Source organism: Jaculus jaculus, chromosome 2 (assembly GCF_020740685.1).
Source record: "Jaculus jaculus isolate mJacJac1 chromosome 2, mJacJac1.mat.Y.cur, whole genome shotgun sequence".
In the NCBI taxonomy this organism is placed as follows: domain Eukaryota; kingdom Metazoa; phylum Chordata; class Mammalia; order Rodentia; family Dipodidae; genus Jaculus; species Jaculus jaculus.
The window spans coordinates 202,903,068-202,927,359 of record NC_059103.1 but is presented as its reverse complement, the minus strand read 5'-3'; the positions used below and the strand labels follow the sequence as shown (position 1 = coordinate 202,927,359).

Here is a 24,292-nt window from a genome sequence, read left to right as displayed (position 1 = left end):
ATGTTTGCTTGCAGAACCTAAGGACTCAGGCTCGATTCCCCAGGACCCACATAAGACAGATGTACAAGGTGGTGCATGTGTCTTGGAGTTCATTTGCAGTGGATGAAGGCCCTGGCGCACCCATTCATTTTCTTTCCCTCTCCCTCTCCCTCTTCCTCATGCCCTCTTAAATAAGTAAAATATTTTTAAAAAATTCAAACTATTTTGTAAACAACATTTGAAGATTTGGTGAACACTGAAGAAAATGAACTTTACTTGATATTCCAAAAGAAAAGTATGGCTTTATAATTAGGTTTATTGAAGCTTGTTAAAACGATTTTCAGGATAATGTCAATGGAGTTGTTTTGCCCATTATCATATTAGGTGGAAAATTCAGATGAGTGGAAGGCCCACATGACAGAGCAAGTAAACCTTGAGTTCATAGGAGTTACTTGTCTTCCTTCCAGCTGATAGGATTTCATGAGCTTTTGATGAATTAACTATGTTTTCCTGAACAAGCCACAATAATTTGTGATTGATTCAAAAAATTTCACGTGCACAGTAAAATAAGACATACACCAATATCACCAATATAGTCTGTGGTCTGGGTACAAGTGCATATTCCAAACAAAATTGGAGCATGGCAAAGACTACAGGAACATTTAATAAAGAATGCTCATGTCAGCGCCAACTGACTCAGAAGAATGTTGAAAAGGGATATATATATATATAATATGTGTTGGTTTTTCAAGGTAGGGTCTCGCTCTAACTCAAGCTCATCTGGAATACACTATGTAATCTCAGGGTGGCCTCAGACTCATGGCAATCCTCCTTCCTCTGCCTCCTGAGTGCTGGGATTAAAGGCGTGCACCACCACGCCTGGCTTAAAGGATATATTTTTGATGAGAACCATACCTTTCAGGAAATGTTAACTGCAAGAGAATTATCTAGTTCATGTTCATCCTGTCCTACAGTGTGAGATGCTAACTCAAAAATAAAGGAAAAATGAGGGAAGAAATATTTGTCATGCTGAGCCACTTCAGAATGCAGTTCATGATCATGGCAATTGCCTGGCTCTGTAGCTCACATCTGGGCACCTGCCCATGTTTTATCTGTAATACATTTTCTCATGTGTTAATTTTTTTCCTCTAGTTTAAATTTTTTATACCTCACTATTCTATCTATTTCACATTCATATGTACAGGAGATTTAAATTGTGTAAAGACTTAGAAAGTTCTGTGGTTTGAGCAGTATTTGAACATGTACATTCTAGAAATGCATTTTCACTTGTCTTCATGTGTGAGCATGGTGATTTCTGTAATACACTGGAAAATTTGCTTACACGAATAGAGGTTCTCCCTGGGTGTCTGCAGTCATGAACAACCTTGCCAGTGAGTGAGCACACATGTGGTAAACCACTGTGGTGTTTGACCCATCATGTCAAGACTCAAGTCTTCCATGAAAGTATTTCATGTTGTCACACTTATGAACCTAGGTGTTCACATTAACTGGCCTATTAATATACATTTACACAGATTGCTTTTTTATGCTTTTCTTTATGAATATAATTCATCTGCTCCCTATGTGACTGTTAATGCAGCTGAGTGTTTATGATTGCATTGTGTGTGTGTGTGTGTGTTTATATTGCCAGCTTTGTTATGCAAAGTGACCTTTGAAGTGGTCTCTTGTGTGTTTATATGCTTGCCAAGTAAATCCTCCTTTAAAATGTAAATAAATATATTTTAAATAACACCTTTTAATTAGTTTTTTCACAATTACATTTTTGAGCTTTTTGGGCTTTGAAGGTCTTAGACTGTGGAGGGTTTTCCATTAGAGATTTTGATCTTTCCGAAACTCAACATTTGGGATTATGGCACTTGGGATTGGTGTGTTTCAGAATTATGACCAAGGCCCTCTCAGGGGAAAAAAAAAAAAATGTTCATGAAATCTTACTGCCACATAAAAGTGAAGGAATAAAGAAAAAAAGAAATAATTGACAAATCTCCAGAGCAAGAGAGTCCCAACTACTTTACTATTTTCCCAGAGGGTATCTACTTATGATTTAGTCTTCCTGCACCACAGACTTGGCTCATTACCTGTTCCAAAGAATACATACAGTTTTAAAAGAAAGAAAGTAGAGGTGTTTGAGAAATAGGGTGGATGGCCAAGGTTAACATGGACAGGGTGAACTTCTGTTCATGATCCCCACTTCTGACATTCTGTAATGAAAATGGTACTAAGAAGCACATAAGCCCATTGGAAAGATCCCAGATGAAGTATGTTTTACTAACAACTAACAAGTATTCCACAAAATGCCACCATCAAAAACAGAAGGTAGCTGGGAATGGTGGTGCATGCCTTTAACCCTAGCACTTTGGAGGCAGAAGAAAGTGGATCGCCATGACTTCAAGGCCACCCTGAGACTACATAGTGACTTCCAGCTCAGCCTCAGCTAGACTGAGACCCTAAATTGAAAAGCAAAACAAAAACAAACAAAAGTCTGAGAAATTGTCAGCAAAGAGGAGCCAAAGGAGACATGATAATGTACAATGTCCTTGATGCCTTATTTGAACAGAAAAAAATGTTAGTTAAAATTGATTTCCATAGTGAATTCCTGGTCATCCTGGGCTAGAGGGAGACCCTACTCAAAAAAACAAAAATTATTATTTTAGTTAATAATATATTAGAGAGTACATTTTCCATATACAGCAGATTAAATTACAGCCAATAATATTTGTAGAAAAAAAACAAAGTATTTTAAGTAACACACAAGTAAGTTATTTGCATGTCAGAGGAGAACTCAAAAATAAAGTTGAAAAATAATTTGCTTACTGGTTGACAATGTAAATATAGGGTATCTGAATTCATAGGGTACAGCCATACTATACTCAGAAGGTAAATTTCAACACTTTGCCTGTGTGAATCAGAAGGAGACCAAAACCAACAATCTGCTGGTCTAGCTAAAGAAATTATGAAGGCAGATCAAATTAAACTGAAATTTGTACAAGATAGGAAATAAATATAAAATGAGAAAATAAAGAAATAGACAAGTGATAAAATTAATTAAAGCAATATGTTGGTTCTTTGAACAGATCCCCAAAATTGGAAAAACTGAGTAAGACTGATTAAGGCGGGAAGAAAGGAAAAATCAGATCCCGTATTGGGGCTGCAGGGGAAGCATCGCCACAGCACAGGGTGACAAGAACAGCTTGGTGGCATGTAACTTACAACTGGAAGATGAGCACATTCTTTTAAAGCATAAGTTAAGAATGCTCACACAAGCACAGGCCTCATGGATGGATAGTTCAATAGTCTTCATGGAACTGGCTTGTAAATAAAAGTTTTTTCTCCAAAAGGAAACTCCACAGCTATGTGGTGGTTCCCACCCATAATCTCAGCATGAGAGAGCTTGAGGCAGGAGGATTGCTACAAGTGAAGGCCAGTGTAGGCTATGTAATGAGTTCCAGGCTAACCTGAGCTACAGTCTAAAACCCTGCCTCTAAAAGAAAAAGTCCAGAAAATAATAGTAGTATACCAGAAGAAATGTCCAGACCAGATGGCCTCCTAGTGGATCATAGAATGCTTTAAGGAAGAGTAGCTCCAGTACTGTGGTGTCTTCCAGGAAACAGAGACCACCAAATCAAACCTGACTCTCTCCTTAGAAAGAGACTTTGTAAGACAACAGTAAACTGAAGAATTGCAGGTAAAGATTATTCATGATCAGACGTGCAGAACTCACTGATTGTCCTCTCAAGTACAGTGGGACATAGAACACTGAATGACTTACAAGAAGTGATCCCATTGCTAAGAGGTTTGGGTCATGTGGGCGTCGGGGTACTCGTCACAGGCTCATTTTCATGGACATAGAATCCATCTGACAAAACTTGGCATATGTTGACAGTAACAAGTAGACAATGAACACACTGGGACCACAAGCTGGTTTCAGCTGGCTGGATAAAAGACAGCTCTAAGGAAAATACAAAACTGGTATTTTGATTTTTTAGTATTTTATTTATTTATTTATTTACGTAAGAGAGAATGGACACACCAGAGCACACACAACCACTGCAGACCAAATCCAGATGCTCCCACCACCTCGTGCATCTGGCTTATGTGAGTACTGTAGAATCGAACCTGGGTCCTTAGACTTCACAGGCTAGTGCTGTAACTGCTAAGCCATCACTCTAGCCCCTACTTACTGATTATTTTTTTAATAAAAATGTTTTATTCTTAGACCTTCTTATCCCTGCCCCAATTCTGTTGAGGGCTTTTTTTTTTTTTTTTTTTTTTTTTGGTGCAGGTTATTGAGATTCATGTGGGTACCAAGAGACCTGTCAGTCACAGGGCCGGGGTGGGGGGGGCGACACAGTACCTCAGGCTATTCCCACCCTCCCCCAGGCTTCTACAATCTTTCTGCCCCCTGTTCTGCAATGTTCTCTGAGCCTTGTCAGGCAAGATAGAGATCTGATTTTTTAAAAAACAACTGGGAGTTGTTTGCATACTTCTTGGTTGGGACAGACCGATCTGTCAAGACTGAGTGTCTCAGTTGCTGGACTGTAACAGCCACCATGACTGATATGCACCTCACAGCAACTGTTACACTCGCAGCCCCTGAGGTAGGTTCAGGCAGGAGGAAGCCTGGAGATCTGCACCTCGTATGTAGCCAATGAACAGTTAGGAAATTTCTTTGAGGTTGCCCTTTTTGAATCTTCCTTCTGTCTCCTTGCAGAAGGGACTGAGCAGTCTGCTGACTGATCATCCCGAGCTTTAATGATGAGATTTTTTAGTTCTTGTAATCTCCTTTGTCACCTGAATGGCATGGCTTCTCTCTATAGCACCCACACCTCTCTCTGACTAGAATGCAGTGGTTGAAAGTTAGGTTAGCAAGCAAGGAGAGACAAGTGGAAAGATTCTGTGCCGGGAAGTCGGCATGGCCCGGCTGTGTGCACTGCTCAGCAGTCAGGCCACCTGCCTGCTGGAGTCACTGTGCTCTCTGGTTGGGCACCTTTAACACACGGAAGATCGAAGGTTCTGTAGGTGTGCTCTTCTCTTCAGCTTTTCTCGTACTTGTCAATGGAGACTTTTATTCTTCTAAATTTCTTTCTGTGTCTCCTAAAATTGATTCAGACACCCTACCTCTGAATCACTAAGTTGCTCTGAGCATCTCAGTATCGTGGTACCCACTTGGCATGTCTACTTGTCTGATTGTTCCTGAGACTAGACCTGTTTATTGCAGAAAGAGAGAGAGAGAGAGAGAAAGAGAGAGAGAAAGGAAGGAAGAAAGAAAGAGAGAAAGAGAGAAAGAAGGGCAGACAGAGAGATTATTGCTGTACACAGTAGGTGTCATGTGCCATGTAAATGTCTTTGGAACAGATATGGAATGACGAAGATTTTGAATTATCAAGATCAGCTCACAAATGATATTGTGAGTGGTGAGTTCTGTCATCTTAAATGGTACGAAGGTATTGCTTTTAAAACTTAAGTTGGTAAAATTGAGAAAGCAGCCATGTTGCAAGTTTATCTCGTAGATGAAAGATCATTTGTGTATGACACATAGCCCAAAATAGACATAAGCAATTGTGTTCATTGCTATTGTCTTACTGTTGGTTTGCATGTTCAGTGAATTAACAAACACCTAGTCCTGCACAGTTTTGGCTGCAATAGGTCCTCCTCTAGCGTAGGGGGCGCTCCAAGACAGAGGCAGCCTCACAGCTCCCACCAGTGGGCTGGCTGCTCAGACTTTGAACACTGAAGCCATTCAAGCCGACTCTACCGGGAGTACAAACGGATGAAAGCAATAAAGTGCTGTTCTCAAGAGATGAATTTAAACATAAAATAAGAACTTTCTAGAAGGCCTGTTGGAGTGTGTTACTGTGACAAGTGACCCAGCTTTCATCTCTTCAAAACTAATCATTTCTGTCAAGTGATTAAGGAACTAGATAGGGCACGTGACCCCTCGAGATTGATTCCTTCCCGTTGACTTGGCGGCGTGCCAGCACGTTCGGGTCCTTGTCAGCTTGGAGCTGGTCTAGTGCTTTGAGGCTTCTCATAGCAGGGAGAGAAGAGATGGGCTGTGCTGGCTGGCTGACTGGTTTGCTGTCAGACCTATGGCTTTTGGAATCTTGTTATTGGACACAGTGGTGGTTGTGTCTGAAATGAGGCTTTATGGATAAGAGCAGGTTAAGACCAACAGTCACCATTTATTTGTACCAATTGCAGGCCAGTGGAAAGTGGTTTGCACATGTGAAGTCTTTAATTATCCTTCATTTGTCATCAGCCTGTCACCGAAGGCAATTTCCATAATTATGAAGCTGTTAATATAAGCTGGATACTTCATTTACACATTGTGCCTTTTACACAGGTGCCATTCACTGTTTTAGTGAGCATGTTTTTGTCCTGAGAAAATTCTAGGAATGGGGACTCAAAAGACCTAACTGGCTACTCAAAAGTGACCCTGCTTTAAAATGAAGCATGGGACACAGACCTAACCAAGCCTTTGTGCCAAACTCTATCCTCTTCAGATTGCCTCACTGAATCTCTGAGACAATGACTGACTTTGTTCTTAAATTGACACATCTTACCTGATCCTGAAGCAGCCAGAGTGAGGAAATAGGCATCTCTCTGAGGCATAAAGTGGGACGGATCTTCCTGAAGTGGACTTCAAATTGCCCTGGTCCATGTGAGCTAATGTTGTTTTGTTTGGGTCCTGAGAAACGAAGGAGCACATGCTCACACTGGTCAGGTCCCTGACAGTGTATCTTAACACAAAACTGCTACTTGGGAAAGGAGGGATGGTTTAGCGATTAAGGTGTTTGCCTGTAAAGCCAAAGGACCCAGGTTCGATTCCTCAGGACCCATGTTAGCCAGATGCACAAGGAGCCTCAAGTGTCTGGAGTTCGTTTGCAATGGCTGGAAGCCCTGGCGTACCCACTCTCTCTGTCTGTGTCCCTCTTTCTCTGTCAAATAAATAAATAAATAATATATTTAAGCCAGGCGTGGTGGTGCACGCCTTTAATCCCAGCACTTAGGAGTCAGAGGTTCCAGGCTACCCTGAGACTACATAGTGAATTCCAGGTCAGCCTGGACTAGAGTGAAACCCTACCTTGGGAAAAACAAAACAAAACACCTGCAGGTGGGAGTTGTGCAGGAAATTTCCAAGGATATCTAGACCTTGACTGGAAAGGTAACCTTAACTCTGAGGTCTGGCACCATGATGGGGTAGTTTCAGAAGGGTCCATTAGCCCCTGTTCAAGAGCAGCTGGGAGGTGGCCTGTGCCCAGTGGTAGCTGCTGGGAGCAGAGAGACCAGCTTCAGCATGTGTAGGGTGTTGTGGGGAAAGAGCAGTCCTGACGCCTCGAGTGGGAAAAGCAGTGGGACCTGTCGCTGCCACCAGCAGAGCTTGTTGGGGCAGCACTGCTCGGTGCTGGCCTGAAGAAGACCCTCAGGCCAGGCTCCTAGGACGTTCTGCTGTGGACACACTGGTCAGGGATTGTCGGCTGGATAGAAGTTGCTTATCTTATAAACATACAGTCTTAGTCTCAGAAATTCAGAGCATGCTTTGCATTTGCAGAGATGTTTGCCCTCCTGTCTTAGGTATAACCAGCTTTGAGACTTAGGACTTTTCTTAACTTATCATCCTCTGAGTTTTTTTCTAGGTTTTGAAATGGAGATAATATCTACCCCAGGAATACTGAAGTTGTAATACATGATACATGCATACAAACATAAAAATAATATGACTTGAAATGTTGGACGAGTGTTTTCTCTGCACCATGTAGCTCTGTTTGATGATATTTCACCCTGGCTATAATACTTTTACCACCTGGATCTGGTCCTCAGAGCTGCTACTGCTCTCCCAGCTGCCTTCTCCTAAGGTGCCAAACCAAGTCTTGTTGACCCGTGTTCCTGGCATCATCACCAGGTGGCCAGTGCATCTCAGGACAACACAGTCTTTGTGTGTCACTCAGTCATCAGCTTTCCCATGAGATCACACTGGCTCAGCCACATCTTCAGGGCCTACTCCCAGTTCTGTATCCCTTGCCATTCCAGCCGTCCGCAGCTCTGTCCTCCACAGAAGGCGTGACCCCCCACTGCCATCGTTAAGCCTGCAGCCAGCTTCTTCCAAGCCGCTGTGAACCACACCTGTTCTTAGGGGCAGCTACAATGGTGACTCTGCCCGGTTCTCAACTCCCATCGCCCAGACCTGTCAGGAGAACCACTCACTACAAAGACAGCTGCAGCCTTACAGCACATCTCATAGACTAAGAGGACCTAAAGTGGAAATGACCCAAAGCCAGATGCTGTGGCAAGTGTCTGTAGTTCCAGCATGCCTGCGGCAAGAACGAAGGCGGAGACAAGAGACATCGCCATGAGTTCAAGGCCAGCTAGCTTAGCAAATGCAACAGTGAAACAATGAGCAACCATGCTTTAAACAAAATTGACCAGGATCTGAGGTTGTCCTCTGATCTACACACGCCCTGCAAGGCACACGTGCACACACTGGAAGAGCACAAAAGGCTTTAGACTATGTGGTCTATAGCAATATATACCATAAGTTAATGTTAAAATATATGTTAACCATTAACAGTGAGAATCATCAACAAAATCTATTTTGATAGAAAAAATCACTGATTGTCTAAAAATATAATCTCACATCTCTTTTTTCGTTCTGTCTGATGTGATAGGTTGTTTTGTGGAAGTAATTGGGACAACTAACATGTAGTTGCGAAGGCAAAAACAGCCTTTTCTGCTAGTTGTATATGTTTTCTGATGCCACACGAGGACTTGGCAGGAGTTGTTTCTGGAAAGTGGCTGGAAGATGGCCAGCTGAGGCATACCTATCTTAGTGATGATATGGTACCTGGCATCATGCATTGCCAGAAAATAGTGTTCACAATCTGGAATCTACAAGAGGCCTGCAGTCTTAGCCCACCGCCACGTGCAGGTGCCCAGGCCGCTTGTGCAGAGATGTGGCTCCCCTGTCTCCTCCAGCTCTGCTGTTGGTGAGTTCCTTTGTTGTTTCACCTAAGGTGCCGGGCTGTTTCACTCCTGAGACAGCACCAGCCAAATCCCGGCATCCACATACCACATCAAAGATGAATACGCAGTTAAGTAAAAGTGTCTTTCTTAAACTGGCCTCACCCAACACCTGTGAGTGGTTTGCTTCCACGTGGGGAAAGCACCTGCTAGTCCTTGACATTATTCAGTGCAAATGCTGGCGCAGTGGAAAAGACAAACTAGCATGTTAGTGTTATTGTGAAAATGCTTGGACTTCGTGGCCACACACTATCAGCCACTGCTCAGGGCCCTTTTGAAAAGAAAGTAGTGCTGTGGGAGACATGATGGGGCCAGTGGATCTGGCAGCCCTGGAGCAGAGAAAGTTGTCTGAAGTCACTTTGGACCTTGCGCCCTCTTTCTGCCCAGGAAATGCCACCTGTAGCTCTTTACTAGCAGAAATGTCAGAATGGCCTGTCTGTCACACAGAGGCACAGAGGCCTGCAAGTCACACCCATTTTCCAGGGCTCCACATTTTTGGGCAAAGGGAACAAGAGATTGCATTTTGTGTGCAAAGCAATGAAGACAGAAAAGTGAGTTCAGTGCCACCACCTCCTTCCCACATGAGGCAAACCAGGAGCTCAGGCGAGTGAGAGACCGAGTCCACTGCTGCGAGCTTGCAGACTGAGGGGTCTGGCAGGAGCACTCTTCCAGTGGCTGCAGCCTGATTCTGTGACTTTATTCAGTGTCCTCCTGAGGAAATACTAATGAATATTACGAGAAATGATTACTATAGGTAAATAAGGCTCTTATTGAAAGTTGATTGAAATTTTTGTGAGCCATTTACCCTAAAGGAATGTCAGATCTTCCGTTATCTATGATTATGGGGAAATAAGAAAAGTCCTGAAATTTCATTTTAAATATTACCTTTCATTTATCCTGCTTTATCTATGGAAATTCTTCATGGTTAGTTCATGCATTAAAGGCATCTAGGAAGAACAGAAATACTAAACAGGATAGTCAGCTGAAATCGATTACCTGAGTCACATAACAAATGTTTACTAAGTCTTAGCTAAAATGTTAATTTTCTCATAATGAGTTCAGATAAGATTTTCTTTAGACAGGCCAAAATTATTAGGAAAACGTCAGTTATTTTGTAGGGAGTCCTAGAAAGTCATTAAACCCCTAAACCTGATTTCTTTTTTTTTTAATGTGTTTTTTGGTTTATTTTTATTTATTTATTTGAGAGTGACAGACAGAGAAAGAGGCAGAGAGAGAGAGAATGGGTGCACCAGGGCCTCCAGCCACTGCAGACGAATTCCAGATGCATGTGCCTTTATGTGCATCTGGCTAACGTGGGTCCTGGGGAATCAAGCCTCGAACTGGGGTCCTTAGGCTTCACAGGCATGCGCTGAACCACTAAGCCATCTCTCCAGCCCTAAACCTGATTTCTTGTTTGTATTTACCAAAAAATTGGGCAAACCAAATTGAGAAGGACAATTTATTAAATTATTATATTTACTTAGGGTAGTAAAAAAACCGAAGGAAAGAAAATGGATGCACCCACATGGTCTGAGAGCCCTTGGGAGCTGAGGGTAGGAAAAATATGAAAAGAGATTTAGAGGGAAAAAATTCCAGGGAGCCCCTGTGGAGGGCAGGTGGGAAAGGGTCAAGGGTTTTCCCCTCCCATCTGGCCCAGCTGGGCTGAGAGGCGGGGGCACTTAGTAGAACCCTAGGGTTCAAGAGTGATGAACAAGCATGCATCTGTTTATAACCTTATTGTGGTGGTTTTCTCCTTGTGGCTCAAGTGAACCAAAGAGACAGATGATTGGTTTGGGCTAGAGGCTAGCTCAGGAAGAGGCCAGCCTGATGCCAAGTTCTAGAGTTTAAGCTTGACCAACCACAATGCCAGGATTAAATGTGAATTCTAGGGAAGGAGACCTCTCAGGGAAGGGCTCAGGTATGGCAAAACAGGTCTAGGGAACTCCTTTAGGCAAGAGATAATGTGACGGCAGATTCTTCTCTGATCTCTAACAAAGAGCAGACTGCAGAGGCAAACCCAAAGACATGCCCACTTTTACTCTCAGGCACCCAGCCACCCCAGCTCCCTAACAAAGCTACCAGGCTCCTATCATAATTAAAAGTAAATGAATTATGAACTGAGAAAAGTCCTTTGAAAGAGAAAAAATAAACGGAATCTGGAGGAGGAACTGTGAACTGTACCTATTCCATCCACCCCTGGTCCTTCTTCAGACCATCAAATTTCACTGCAGAATGCCTGACAAAAGGGTAGGGTCTGGTGGTCCGGAGCTGGCACCAGTGTTGAATGCGCTGGGCACAGGGGTTAGAGAAAAAGATGGTTGCCCTTGAGGTAGGCCAGAGGTCATCAGGGCTAGGGGTTGTTTCCTTCCTGGATTTGCATGACGAAACAGTGAAAAGCTGTGTGTTATTTAAAATAGTCTTCTAGGGCTGGAGAGATGGCTTAGCCGTTAAAGTGCTTGCCTCTGAAGCCTAAGGACCCTGGTTCGAGGCTCGATTCTCCAGGACCCATGTTAGCCAGATGCACAAGGGGGCGCACGCATCTGGATTTCGTTTGCAGTGGCTGGAAGCCCTGGCGCGCCCAGTCTCTCTCTCTCTTTCTCTATCTGCCTCTTTCTCTTTCTCAGTCACTCTCAAATAAATAAATAAAAATGAACAAAAAAAATTTAAATAAATAAATAAATGAAATGGCCTTCTACTGAGGGCTGACATTCCTAGTAAACAAGGAGACATAAGAAAAGGGGAGCTTTGTGATCTAGACCCAATTATTACTTTACTGAAGCATGACCTCTCCTCACTAGAAATTATTTTCCATTTTTATTTGCTACACTTTTAATGACAGTATTCATAAATATGTATAATATATTTTGGTGATAATCCCCTTCCCATTTTTTACCCCCTTCCCGTACCTTTCCCCTGAACCCCTTCTTTCCCAACTAGTCCCTCTTCTGTTTTGGAGTCCTTTGTTTTTTGCCCTTCTCCATCATCCATGCTGTGAAGATGGTTCCAAAACGTTCCTCCCCATCCTCAGCCTCTTACACTCTTCTTCCACCTCATTCACAATATTCCCTGAATCTCGCTGAGTGTGATAGAGACGTCTCATTTTGTCATGATCACTTCACTGCCACTGTGCAATATTTTGAGGAGTTTGAGTCTTCCCAGTAGTCAGTACCATCTGAGAAAGAAGCTTCTCTGGCCAGAGGTGACAGCAGTACTGGTCTGTGGATATGAACATAATATCCATAGGGCAGTTTGATGGGCACAACATATCCATTTGGCCACACAACAGTAATACTTTCCTTCTAGGGCCTGTGACCTTGGCAGGTATCAGTAGCAAGCATGAATATGGAGACTTGACTCACCAGGAATTCTGCCAGGTACCTCGTCTTCCTCTGGCCCCTAATCATCTTGGCCAGGGCTAGAGTGTGCATGAGTATAGAGGACAGAGGATCGGGGGCATATCTGGGGAGAAGCCCCATCTTGACTGCTCACTTCTTGGAGCTGCCGGATCCCTTCGGAATTCGCAGAGGATTCAGCTTCATGTGTTTTTCTTGCTATTAAAATTACTTATATCCATAAATGAAGAGATTTTGTAGCTTCTTTTTTCCTTTACCATGTCATGGCTTCTTACTTTATCCTTGGGAAATAGGACACGTCTTTGGTTAATAGACATTTGAGGTACACAAAATGAAATGCTGCGAAAGCAATTCAGACGGAACTGACAGGTAGGAGAGCAGGGCGCAGCTGCTCCCGGCTTCGTGGCTTGATGACAGTCTCGCAGTAAGTAATCAGAAACTGGGTGAAATGATACCAAGTGTCAGTTTAAAGTTCTCACTTGTCAGAACTAAGATTATCTTATTCCCAAACCATTGCTAGACCAAATGCAGCTGCCCTCCCTTTAAAGTCTTCCTATTCATTGGAAAATATTTTTCACAATCAATCCCCCCCCCACAAGCCATGCAGAGTTGTGTGAGAGCAATTCAAAGACAAATTTCCATAATGTGGTGAAACTTATTAACTCCTACTTGTTTGACTAAAAAAAAAATCTTAGATTGGTTAAAAAGTAGTTTTGTCTGTTTATTATTCTTCAGTTAAACATTTGGGAGCTCTGTCTCAGTAAAGGAAGTTTTTTTTCAGTTTTATGAACAGGTCGCTCTCATTTTATCTGTGCAACTGATAGAAAATTGCAAGAGCATCTAAGTTTCATTTGTTTAAGGAGCCATTATGGTCTAACTTCTGACATTTAGAAAGAAAATGAAGATACTCATCATTTCATATTGAGTTCATCAAAAGCATTAGACTATTTCTTTGCAACAAAATGAGAAGGCATTTGGGCTCATGCTGGATCTGAGAGGAATTGCAGTCAGTGCCCATCATCATCAGATCAGCTGGTGTGGGTGTAGGTGGCCTGAGAAAGGACACATGGGAGAGAGGGATTCGGGTGCAGGATGGGCATTGGTCGTCAGGTACGCTGTGCAGGGGTGCTCCCATTGAGAACTTAGGCCATCCTAGTGCAGTGTCTTCATTTGTGACATGGGTGTGATGGCTCCCACCTCAGTCCAAGAGCTGTGTACTGTGTGTGAGTCCAAGAGGAGGAGGGTGGAATGGCATCTCCACACCGTGCTGCTTGAGGCATGCAACACTGACCTGGGGCACTCGCCATTGTAATTGGAAGCTTCTTATTTGGTTACTTGACATTGATAACGGGGATGATGGTGGGAAAGAGGGTGAGGTGAAGCTCTTCTTCACACTCTCAAATGCCTGTGGCTCAGTAACGTAGCTTTTCTACAAGTCTGTGCCTCTACAACTATACATTGTTCAAATACGGTTTGCACATGTGTGCTGTTGTGTTTTCTACACCGCAGCAACAATGGCAGGCTTCCTCCCCCTCCGTCTCATGGGCATCACAGATCAGCACAGAGATGTGCCTGTAGTTTGAAAAGACCCATGGCTGCAGATGTGGCATCCTGAGATGTTCACCTGCTGTCCTCCCACATGTAGTGCTTGATGCCCAAGAAGTACAGCAGTGCTTGTAAAACGACACATTCGATTGCAGGCCCCGATTTTCGGTGGGTTTATAAAGCAAGGTACCTGCAGCACACCAGGTTCTTTGGGAAGTATATGTGGGTCAGAGAAGAAGCCTGCTTTCCCTATGCTATAAAGAGAAGGCTTGCTGTATGCTTCACTCCCACATTCCCTGGCAAAAACCCTACCTTCCTCTTGGTATTTGGTGTTAGAGCCGCCCACAGCCAGTTCCTCTGCACAGGTGCAGACTCCCGTCCTGTCTACGAAGCATGGAATGTGCTGTGGGTTGACTGGCCCGGTATGGTAACATGTCAGACATACTATGTGTTAAAAGCTGGTAATTACAAGTAGGGCCATCGTTAGTCATAAAGTCTAAAGCATTTCTCTCAGCAACCCGTCATCCCAGTATGGGTTTATTTCAAGTTTAGCATCTCCATTTAATTTTAGTTTCTTTAGTTTTGAAGTCTGTCATTGGATATAGCTTAACCTCACAGCCAAGACATTTCTCTTGCGAATGACCTTTTCTTTTGCTTCTGCAGTGGAACTGACTACTACGACTACGGGCATGGACTCAGCGAGGAGACTTACGATTCCTATGGTGAGTGGGGGCCAGGGTGACCACACCGAGAAGAGGGCAAGTGGTCCCGAGTGGAGGGCGGTAGCTTCATCTTCTCTGTGAAACAGCACCCTCCTCTGACCTCATGGGTGCTCATCTTGCTCTTGCCAGAGTCTCCTTTAATACCTGAGTGTGGTATTTACAAGGTATGAATTCAGATCCTGAACCGGTGTGGTGTGCTGTTTGGTCAGCGGCCACGCGCTGATCTTCTCTGTAGAATGGGCTGCCACACCGCAGACTGCCAGCACAGCACAGGCCTTCTGAAGTGTCTTTGCTCCTTGACAGTAAAGGGGAGGTGAAACAATGCCGTGTCACCTCCAGTGACTCTCCCACTCCACCTTTATATGTGTATTTGTTAACTCATTTCCAGACTCACTTTCTTGGAAAAAAAAATTACACTGAGATCCATCCCGTAAAAACAGAACCAGCCAGGGAGGACTACCGTGGTCTATCAGGCGTGTGTGGAGGCAGCTAGCCTCCACTTGGGAGCTGCTGGAGGTGCAAGGGAATCCATGGCCAAAGTCTCAGTGTGCAGAGCGATGACAGGTTTAATTAAAAAGAATTGGTGGCAGCAGCGAAATGATAGTAAAAAGTGCCTTTGCCGCAGGGTGGAAAGATCAGAGAACTGGACCTTCAGTCAGCCACAAGCTAAAGGAAGGCAAGTTGCCTGGTGCAAGCAAATCAGAATCATGGTTAATGGGTGCTGTGACATTTCTCTGAACATAACTGAAAAACCATTTTCTGGTATTCCTTTGAAGTGCATTTGTTATAACACCTGCCCATGTGATGACCATACTTGGATTTCTTTCTTTTTTTTTTTTTTTTTTTTTTTTTTATTCATTACAATCACGTAACAGAAACACATTGACTTACTGAGCACTGTCGTACTAAAATCCATGCAGGTTAGCTTGAGGGGATGATGCTGATTCCATGTTTGTATCAAAAGAAGAGGTCAATTTAAGCATTTTTCTTTCACAGCTTTTAAATTGGTCTCTGTGGACATGTGTCTTAGATTGCTGTGTGTTGCGCCAGAGAGTTAACTGTTTGCTGTCCAGTACCTGTGATAACTCGGTGAAGTCCCAGCACGGGACAGGAAATGAAGACAGTAAGGCATGCTGTGTTAATATTAGTGGCATTTTCAAAGGTGGATTCTGTGAGGTAGACGTGACACTTTCAGTCTGCTCACGGAGTGTGATGACTTGTCAACTCCCTCCCGTTTCATTCTCCTTTCCCCCAGGAAGGGTGAGGCCGCTTTGCGCGCGCTCTCTTTCTGTCTGCCTCTGTGTCTCTGTCTCTCTCTCTCTCTGACTCGGTCTGTACCTTCCTGGTTTGCTGCCAGCTCGCCCTCCTTTTCTTTCTACAAGCTTCCCTTGTCCTTTGCCTTGTTCTCACTGTTGGAAGCAATCTAAGTGATCTTCTCTCAACCTCAACTAAAAGCAGCTCCATTTGCCCCATGAGCTTGTGGGCTTCCGTTCTGGGTGACCAGGAACAGGAAAGTTTCAGCAAAGACGGTCACTCTTCCCGTGCTAATAATAAGGATAGGCTATTATATTTTGTTTTGTGTTTGTAATTTTTGAAGTAAAACCCTTTTATTTTACCAGTACATCAGGTATATATGAATCTTCACAGGGCTTTAGGGCAAAGCTGTATTCTGACATCTGAGCCCACTGGGACCATGACAGTGACCTAATTGTGATTCGTCTTACTGATTTTAGGGCAAGAGGAGTGGACTAACTCAAGACCCAAGGCTCCTTCTGCGAGGACAGCAAAGGGCATCTACAGAGACCAGCCATATGGCAGATACTGATTGTACTGTCTGCTGTTGTGAGCTAGCCAATCTCCACCCGTCCTGTATACTGTTCAAAGTAATTTTTTTCTATGAACAATCCCTTTTTAAATAAATCAAAATGCTTAAAATCTGAATGGATGGAACTTAAAACTACTTTGTTGAAACATCAGCTTGGGCAGGGAAAAAAAGGACATGTAAAATTTTGTTATTTCCAGTCTGTATATGAAAAAATAGGTCATCAAAAGGAAAAAATAACTTTGATTAACTAGTGTTAAACAAAAAGGCAGGTTACTAAATATGTTAATCCATTCTTCTAACATAAGCCTCACCTTTCATTTTAAAGGTTTCCATAGAATTTAGTTACTTTATCTTTCAGCCATGTGCTAGTTTTTTTTTTTTTTTTCTCTTGCCAATGTGCGTAAAAAGGGAAGCCAACTACAAGTGCAAATACTGTGGTATTCTTTTGTAACTCAAGTCTTGAAATGTTCTGTAGTGTTAAGCAAAGTCTCCTCTTGCTTGATACTAAATAAACTTTTGAAAGAAATTTCGTGTGTGTGAGCTAACAGTTTCATGTTTTTATTTAAAAAGTCCTTCATAAATAGTTGTAAACAGGGAAAGAATTCCTTTAACAATGCTTGTATAAAAGGGTCACACTAAATATTGTACAACTTATTTTAAAAATGGTATAAAACAAAGTGTACCATGATATACTCACCATAGGTTTAAATGCTGTCTAAAGAGTCCACATGCTACCGAGCTGCTCGAGGGCACGTTAAAACTACGCAGAACCAAATCTTGTTTAAAAAATGCTTTAAAATAACTACTGGATTTTCTGGAAAAGATGTGATCAGTTTTCATCTTGTTGAGCGTTTTTTCACTAGTGCAACTTTGGATTTTTTATGAGACTTTTGGTACCTTAATGAACACCTCGCTCCATGCTGGAAGCAATAAGCACAAAGCTTTTAAAGACATTCTGACTTGACTAAGTGAGGTCGCACTCGCCAAGGCTGAGGATGTGTAACCCTTAAACGGTCTTCATTTTCAAAGGTAAATAAATCAAATAAGATTTTAATCTCACTTAATTTATCTTAATATAACTAATAAAACCAGGGAGATTACAACTTAGCAAGTTTCATTCTCCATTTTAGAAAGGTTTTAAGATCACCTAAATTCTCATTTTAAAAAGTTTAATTTGTTTTAGTAATCTAAAAAGCCTTAGTTTAGTCAGTTTAATTGGGGCCAATTACTCCCTATTAAACAAATGTAAAACCTCATAACTAGCTATTTGTAATCCATCTTTGGTTAGTGATTGAGGCATTCTTAAAACGGATGAGGATTTAATAAATTTATTCGTTAATCTTTTGGCTTAAGTGTTAATTATAGAGTACGTAAACTGTTGATCTTTATTATTTTTGAGAGCTTATTTCTGTTTATCTTGATTAAAAAGATTTCTTCTTTTGTTAGGAAATGTCAGCCACCTTGAAATGTAAGAGGAGCTGGCCGTGACGTGCAGTAAGCACAGGTAAGAGCCCCTGGTCCGCAGACTGACTCCACAGTGGCGTGGGAAATGGGTGCCCCCCACCCCCACTTCCCCTCGGTCAGCACAAGTGACTGCAGTGAAATATTCCTGCAGCTCAGAGTTGAGCTGGTCAAGGCTGCACTTGTGAGCCGAGGACGCAGAGGTGCATGCCACCCATAGGTGAGCATCTGCGTCTTGGTCAGTGAGCATAGTTCTGAGTTTCTTCTTGGTAGCTTGACTTGGGCTTCTTTACTGCCCCCAAAGGAATGTGATACATACCTCATCTGTAAAGGTGATAGAGGTTTGCTTTTCTAAAGTAGTTCAGGAGTGGCATGTGAAATAATAAATGCAGGCTTCTTTTCTGGGTGTTTGACCAAGTGAAAGCGGCTATCTTTCGCCTGGACTGCCAGCCTCAGTTCTTTCCAGAAGGAACCATGTCTTGTTGGCCTAGAACCTCTGCTTTGGGCAGAGTGACTGGAGTGCAACCGTGGTAGCAGCTGGGAATGAAAGGAACTAAGTGTCTTTTCAGCCCGAGGACATGCATGGGGGCTTGCTTCAGGGTCGGTTTGGTTTCTTGGTGGAAACAGCATATTGCTTCTGTGACCAGTGATTGTTATTTTCAGTAGAAATGTGAGGGTGAAAACAACAACAACAACAATACAATACTCCCTGTATTCCACAGGTGATGCGTATGCTTGGTACAGCCCTCCAGGCCTCCTGGACTGTGCAGTGGGGCGTTAGTTGTCTGAGCTCCCAGCACCCATGTGGCTCTTCACAGCGGTCCTTGCCTGGGCTGTTCTCCTCTCCCCACGATGCTCGGCACGGGTCTCTGTAGTCTTTGACCTCGCCACTTTCACACATGTCCCTGTAGAGTACGCCATAGTGCGTGTCCTCTGCCATTCTGGCAAAAGGACATCTGTGTATGAATAAGCCATAATTTAAACAACTGCAGACATTTTTTTCAGTTTTTGTTTAGGGTTTTTTTTTTTTTTCCTACTAAAGGTGATGCTGGAAAGAATAGCCTCACCTGACTGTTTTCACAAACGTGATTGTGTACCTGTGTAGAGCTAGCTTCTCCAGGAGATGTTGTTGGGGCACTCCACTGTCCTTATAGCTGTATCTTAGCTTTGCTCCCCTGCCCTGCAGATGTGCTATGTCATTACTAAGTGTCTTCTGTGAAGGATGCTGGACCTCTGAGCTGTTCTTGGCACCTGTGCTCAGCCAGTAGCAAGTTTTTCTGCTCAAGAGAGACTTCAGATGCAGGCATATCTGACAGATGGAGCTAAGTGTGTGGAAGGTCCAGGACAGACATTCCTGGGCACCTTATGGGAAGGGAGAAGCCTTCTCCTGGACTGTGGATACTTTAGCAGGTGGACTGCAGTGGTCAGCCATGTGCTAAGCACTGCTGAAAGAGACGGCCTGTGGGGCCCAGACCCTCAGAGCAAGCCGGCTAGACTCACTCGGCACTTTCCCCTCCTCCCCCTTCTGTGCTTCTCTGGCTCTCGTTGGCTCTCACAGTCTCTTGTCATCCATGGACAGAAAAGCCTCCTGTCTGCCCAAGACAACTGGCTGGCAGCACTCGGCCAGGACTCTGATTTTGAACTGCTGGTTTCATTGTGTGGGTGTCCTTTGTCCCCCAGTAAGCTCCCTGAAGGGCATGAGTGAATGGGTTACATTTTATAAACATAAAGCACTTAGAAGCAGCCCAGGAAATATTCACCCATTAAAGGTCACTGAATCTGTCACAGCAGAGGTGTTTAACTCTTTCATGTAATAGTTGGCACCTGATTGGTCCTTTGTGGGACTGATGAGGCTAGTATGCAGATACCCCAGCATGTTCTCTGTGTCTCTGGCCTTGTGCAGGAACCAAAGTCTCCATATAGGCAGAGGGGTACAGAGGGAAAGGATGAACTTGGCCTGATGAACTGAGTGATGACACTGAAATGAAAGTCAAAGTTACCCAAGGGGCAGGAAGGAGAAAAACCGTAGACCTGATGAGCTAGCACAGGTGTGTGGGATGGTGATGGACACGTGGACTAGCATTGTGGTTGGAGACCTACTAGAGGTGCTCTGGAGAGACAGGCAGGGGCTAGGTCCTCGAGAGCCATGGGATAGTGCAGATGGAGGGAGACGTGGACCTTGTACTGCTGCTGCCCCCTGCAAGGGACTCCTGATTGCTACTTGGTTTTCTAACAGTGTTTCTCCACAGAGAGCAAACCAACTCCACTTCTCTGGAGTTGGTTTATACAAGGTTTATTTGAATATCTGAAAGTTCATAAAGACAATAGAGGACTGTGCCAGGGAAGGCCCATGGGACTCTTCATACTTGAACACGAGCAGGAACCAAGCCCTGACCCATGGTCAAGCGCCCAATTGATCTCGCTGTGTTCATGAATCCCTTGTCTGTCTTCACTGGCCATAAATACTTCGCACCTGGCTTTAACAGTTCCCTTGCCTTGTTTCCCACACATGTTCTTATATTACCAAATTACCTACCTCCTTCTTTTGCTTAAAACCAATCATGTTAACTAACATGTAATGCTTACTGTTTTCGTACAAACTCTACCACTGAGTTGCATTTTATTTTATTTATTTATAAGAGAGAGAAAAAGAGTCAGATAAAGAGAAAGAATGGGTGTGCCAGGGCCTCTAGCCACTACAAACTCAATCCAGATGCATGCACAACCTTGTTTATCTGGCTTTCTGTGGGATCTGGGGAATAGAACCTGGGTCCTTAGGCTTTTCAGGCAAGCACCTTCACCGCGGGTCCTTCTTTCCAGCCCAGTTCCTACTTTGTGTGTGTACAAATCTATTCCCTTTTCTTCTTTTTCAGGGTCTTTCCTTCTGCTTGTGGACTGCTAAGGATAGTCAATTCACCACCGTGCCTAGTCAGTGAATGAATCCTCTTGGGAACTTGACAATCATCTCAGTTTACTGTACTTTTTGCCCAAATTTATATTTTGTTGAATGTTTTTGTGAAATGGTATGCATTTTTAATTTGGAAGGTCTTTAAAGAAAAAGGAAAGAAAAATCTTATTTTGTTGTCTCCTCAGCAAAAAAAGAGAATGATTTGTATAGCGGTTAATAAAGGCTGCCGACGAATGTCTTCTGCCTTAATGTGAGCATACAATACAAAGTCGTGTTATTTCACACAGCTCTGTAAATTCTGCACACTGAAAATCAGTACAACTGCAGCTCACTACAAGAAGTCAAGATCCTCCACACACTGCAGATCTGCAAGTGATTTATCCATCTCAGTTATGGGCCAAGAAATACAGCAGTGTTAGGGCAGAGAAGTTCTGTCCTCCAGGGTTAATTACAAAGTTCTGCAGGAAGTGGAGTGGTGGCACCAAGTAACTCTGGTTTGAAAAGGAGCTGCGTGGTCACGGTCCGTGTGGACAGCCTTAATCTGGCTGATCCTTCTAACTTTTCTAGTGCCTCGTGATGTTAATAACCACACCCAGGAGTCTGTGCCTGGTTTCTTTTGCTGGAAGCTCACACAACATGTTTCCTGATCTTGGCATTTCAGGAACAGTCTTACACATTGGTGAAGTGTTGCTTTCTTCCCTCAAAGGCACATCTCGGTGCATTCACCTTTTACAGCATCCCATGTTTGGGACATTGTGTTCACTGCAGAATAACTTTGACTAGTGTAGCTTACCTTACCCTCCAAGGTCACTGCCTAAAATCTCAGGCTGTGTGCTCCAGAGGTTCTGACTCTTGGGTTTGTCAAAGGCATGTTTGTCTGAATCCGTAGTATGGTTTGCAGGCATGCAGGTTACAGCACACACACACACACACACCACCTCCCAGGAGCCACATACTGTGTGCAAGGGTGAAGGGTCTGAGCCCCCAGCCCAGGACAAGCATGGGAAGGCAGTGGCTGCTGAGTTTAACAGAATCCAAGTCAGGCTGAGTCAAGTAGAACACCACGAAGCTGAGCCTCCCAGCTTGTCCCTCTCCTCTCCACCCCTGCCCACTCTGGATCCCTGAGTTTTGGCCCCTGCCATCACCGCCTTCATTACTCAGGTCACTAAACAAGGGTTTGTTGAGGACCTCTCTCATGCTCCTGTCTGCAGAGAAAGAACAAACCAGAAGGAGCCTGTCCTGGAGAGGCTGGCTGACTCCCCTTGGTAGGACACAGGCAACCAGCCATGTCAGGGTAGAGCTCTGGCAAACATTACAGTGCCATGATGGGTTGTGCAATTTGGCGGTTGAAGGACAGTGTGATGTATTGGCAAGGGCCTGTGACCGTAAAGTGAGTCATGTGGAGGCACTGACATGCGCAGAAGCCCTGAGACAGAACCTCATGTCCTTGAGTGGCAGCAAGGCTGTCAGCACCGAGGCAGTGAATGGGCAAAGGAATGAGGGGAGCCACTGGGGGACAGGACTCAAGAGTAATATTAAATGTATATAAAAAAAGAACCTTTCTATCAGGGACATTGACCATGTGCTCTCATGGGCCCCCATAGAGGCCATGGAAGGGAAGGGGTTATCAGCACAGTGCAGGGGCACCAGCAACAAGATTTCCTGTGGGCTTTGAGAGCAGAGCAGATAAGACTCAAGGTGTAGATTGGTTCCAGAGGTGCAGAAAAGAAGTTGGAAGATATAAAGAAAGATTTTGATCGAAATTCATTGAAAAAGTAAAAGTGCTTCCCCCTAAGATAGAAAGTGGTCCAGAGGAGCTGGGGACATGTGCAGTTTGAGCTATACATTGGAAGGGATTTGAGCTCAGCTGGAGACAGAAGCCAGACCACCACTAAATTATAGTGGATATGGTGTGAACATGGAGATCCGCAAACATACCCATTGAACATCGCAGCACTTGGAAGTCAGGGAGAGGGAAAGGAACTGAGGATCCAAACATCAGGGGAAGGGAGCAGACTAGTGTTTAAAAACAACCTGAGGGAAGGGACATACGCCTCACTGTGGCTGGACCGAAGGGCAGGGTGATGCTGACCTTGGTTGACCTCTAGAGCGCAGGGTTGAAAATGAAAAGTGAGGACAGGAGCAAGTGTTCCATCTCTAAGAAATGCTGCTCTGAGCACTTGGAGACTGTCGAGCAGATGAGTGGAGCAGAGGAGAGGCCTACTGAAAAGATGCCCTGAGCAGGTCAAGCATGGGCTGTGGCACCAAAGACACTGACCCTGGGTAGATGTTGAAGGAGGTGTGGTGAGATGGCTGGCCACATCCTATGACTACAGGTCTCCTTCCTCTTGGAAGTGGCCTCACCCTACTTTCCTTGGACTTCTCTGCATCCTAGCTGGGCAGCAAGCTATTCCTGAGTATATCATTCTCATGTTTCAAATCTCCGGGCTCTCTACAGCCTCCAGACCAACTTTAACCTCCTCAGCTTGCCTCCCAAAGTCATTCCGTGATTGGCGGTCTTCCTACCTCTCCTTTGTAGCCTTAGATCCCCACAGTGTTAATCATCGGCGATTCTAACTTCTGTTGTCTCACATTGCCACAAGTTGGCCTTGCTAATTTGAGATTTGGTCGTGGTACAGTGCATGACGGCTACAGAGCAGACATTCCTGACACTACAGAAAGATGAAGTCTTACCTAAATCTGTTTCCCTCCATAAATATGTATTAGACACCGTTTGAGGAGGGGAGTGAGGTACTACCTGGTTATTCTCAGGAGGTACAATGAAGAAAACAGGTCTAGGGTCACCACTGGCTTCTGATGACATTGGAGTCACTCATGGATGATGGACAGGGAAAGGAGGTCTGACTGGGAGCGGTGTGAATGGTGTGGGCCTGCAGCTACGCACGGCTAGGAGGCAGCTGACGGAATGTGGGACCCTCGCCAGGCCTCCAGCACCTCCACAGTGGTAGGGAGTGAGGAATCTCTGCACAGCCAGGTGGGCTTGGGTGACCCATCTCCCCATGGCATCTCTAGTAACACTACCAAGGTGCGGCAGCCAGTTGGACATGAAAGTCATGTTATTCTCTTGGCTTCTGACACCGTGTACTGCACCTCACGCCTCTCACACCTGGGGCCTCTGGAACGTGTGTAACTCTTCAAACAGTCTGTGTCTTGTACACAGCTCACATTTGGCAGACATGGCACACAAAGGAAATGGCAGCCAATGTGCCACTCACAGGGTGAGTGGAGAAGGTCTCAGGTCTCCCAGCCCTACAGCGGTGAACCCACAAGTGAGGGAAGTCAAGGTTTTGCACAGCTGCTGCCCATTCACATCACAGACGCTAGCCGTTTGCCAGCATGTTCCAAGGCTTATCCTGCCAACCCACCTACCTTGTACCTGCGGTCACAGCGGCAGGCTCTGGCCTCACTGTCTCGCGTGCCACGCAGTCTTGGACCTTTGTGG

The 24,292-nt window shown here is 44.3% G+C and overlaps 1 protein-coding gene across 2 annotated transcripts in view; it reads left to right on the top strand.

Moving 5' to 3' along the window:
* The window catches only part of Khdrbs3 (KH RNA binding domain containing, signal transduction associated 3), a 152,204-nt gene extending 131,126 nt beyond the window's left edge, over window positions 1-21,078 (top strand). Inside the window, exons 8-11 of one of the 2 annotated variants that reach the window (XM_045144477.1) lie at window positions 14,577-14,635; window positions 16,369-16,518; window positions 17,907-17,964; window positions 20,795-21,078. In XM_045144477.1, the coding sequence (XP_045000412.1) occupies window positions 14,577-14,635; window positions 16,369-16,460 (151 nt within the window). In that variant the 3' untranslated portion in view covers window positions 16,461-16,518; window positions 17,907-17,964; window positions 20,795-21,078. Of the gene's footprint in view, window positions 1-14,576; window positions 14,636-16,368; window positions 17,490-17,906; window positions 17,965-20,794 lie in introns of both variants that reach the window. The other variant, XM_004656182.3, reaches the window with a different exon arrangement.
* Window positions 21,079-24,292: the final 3,214 nt, after the last annotated feature.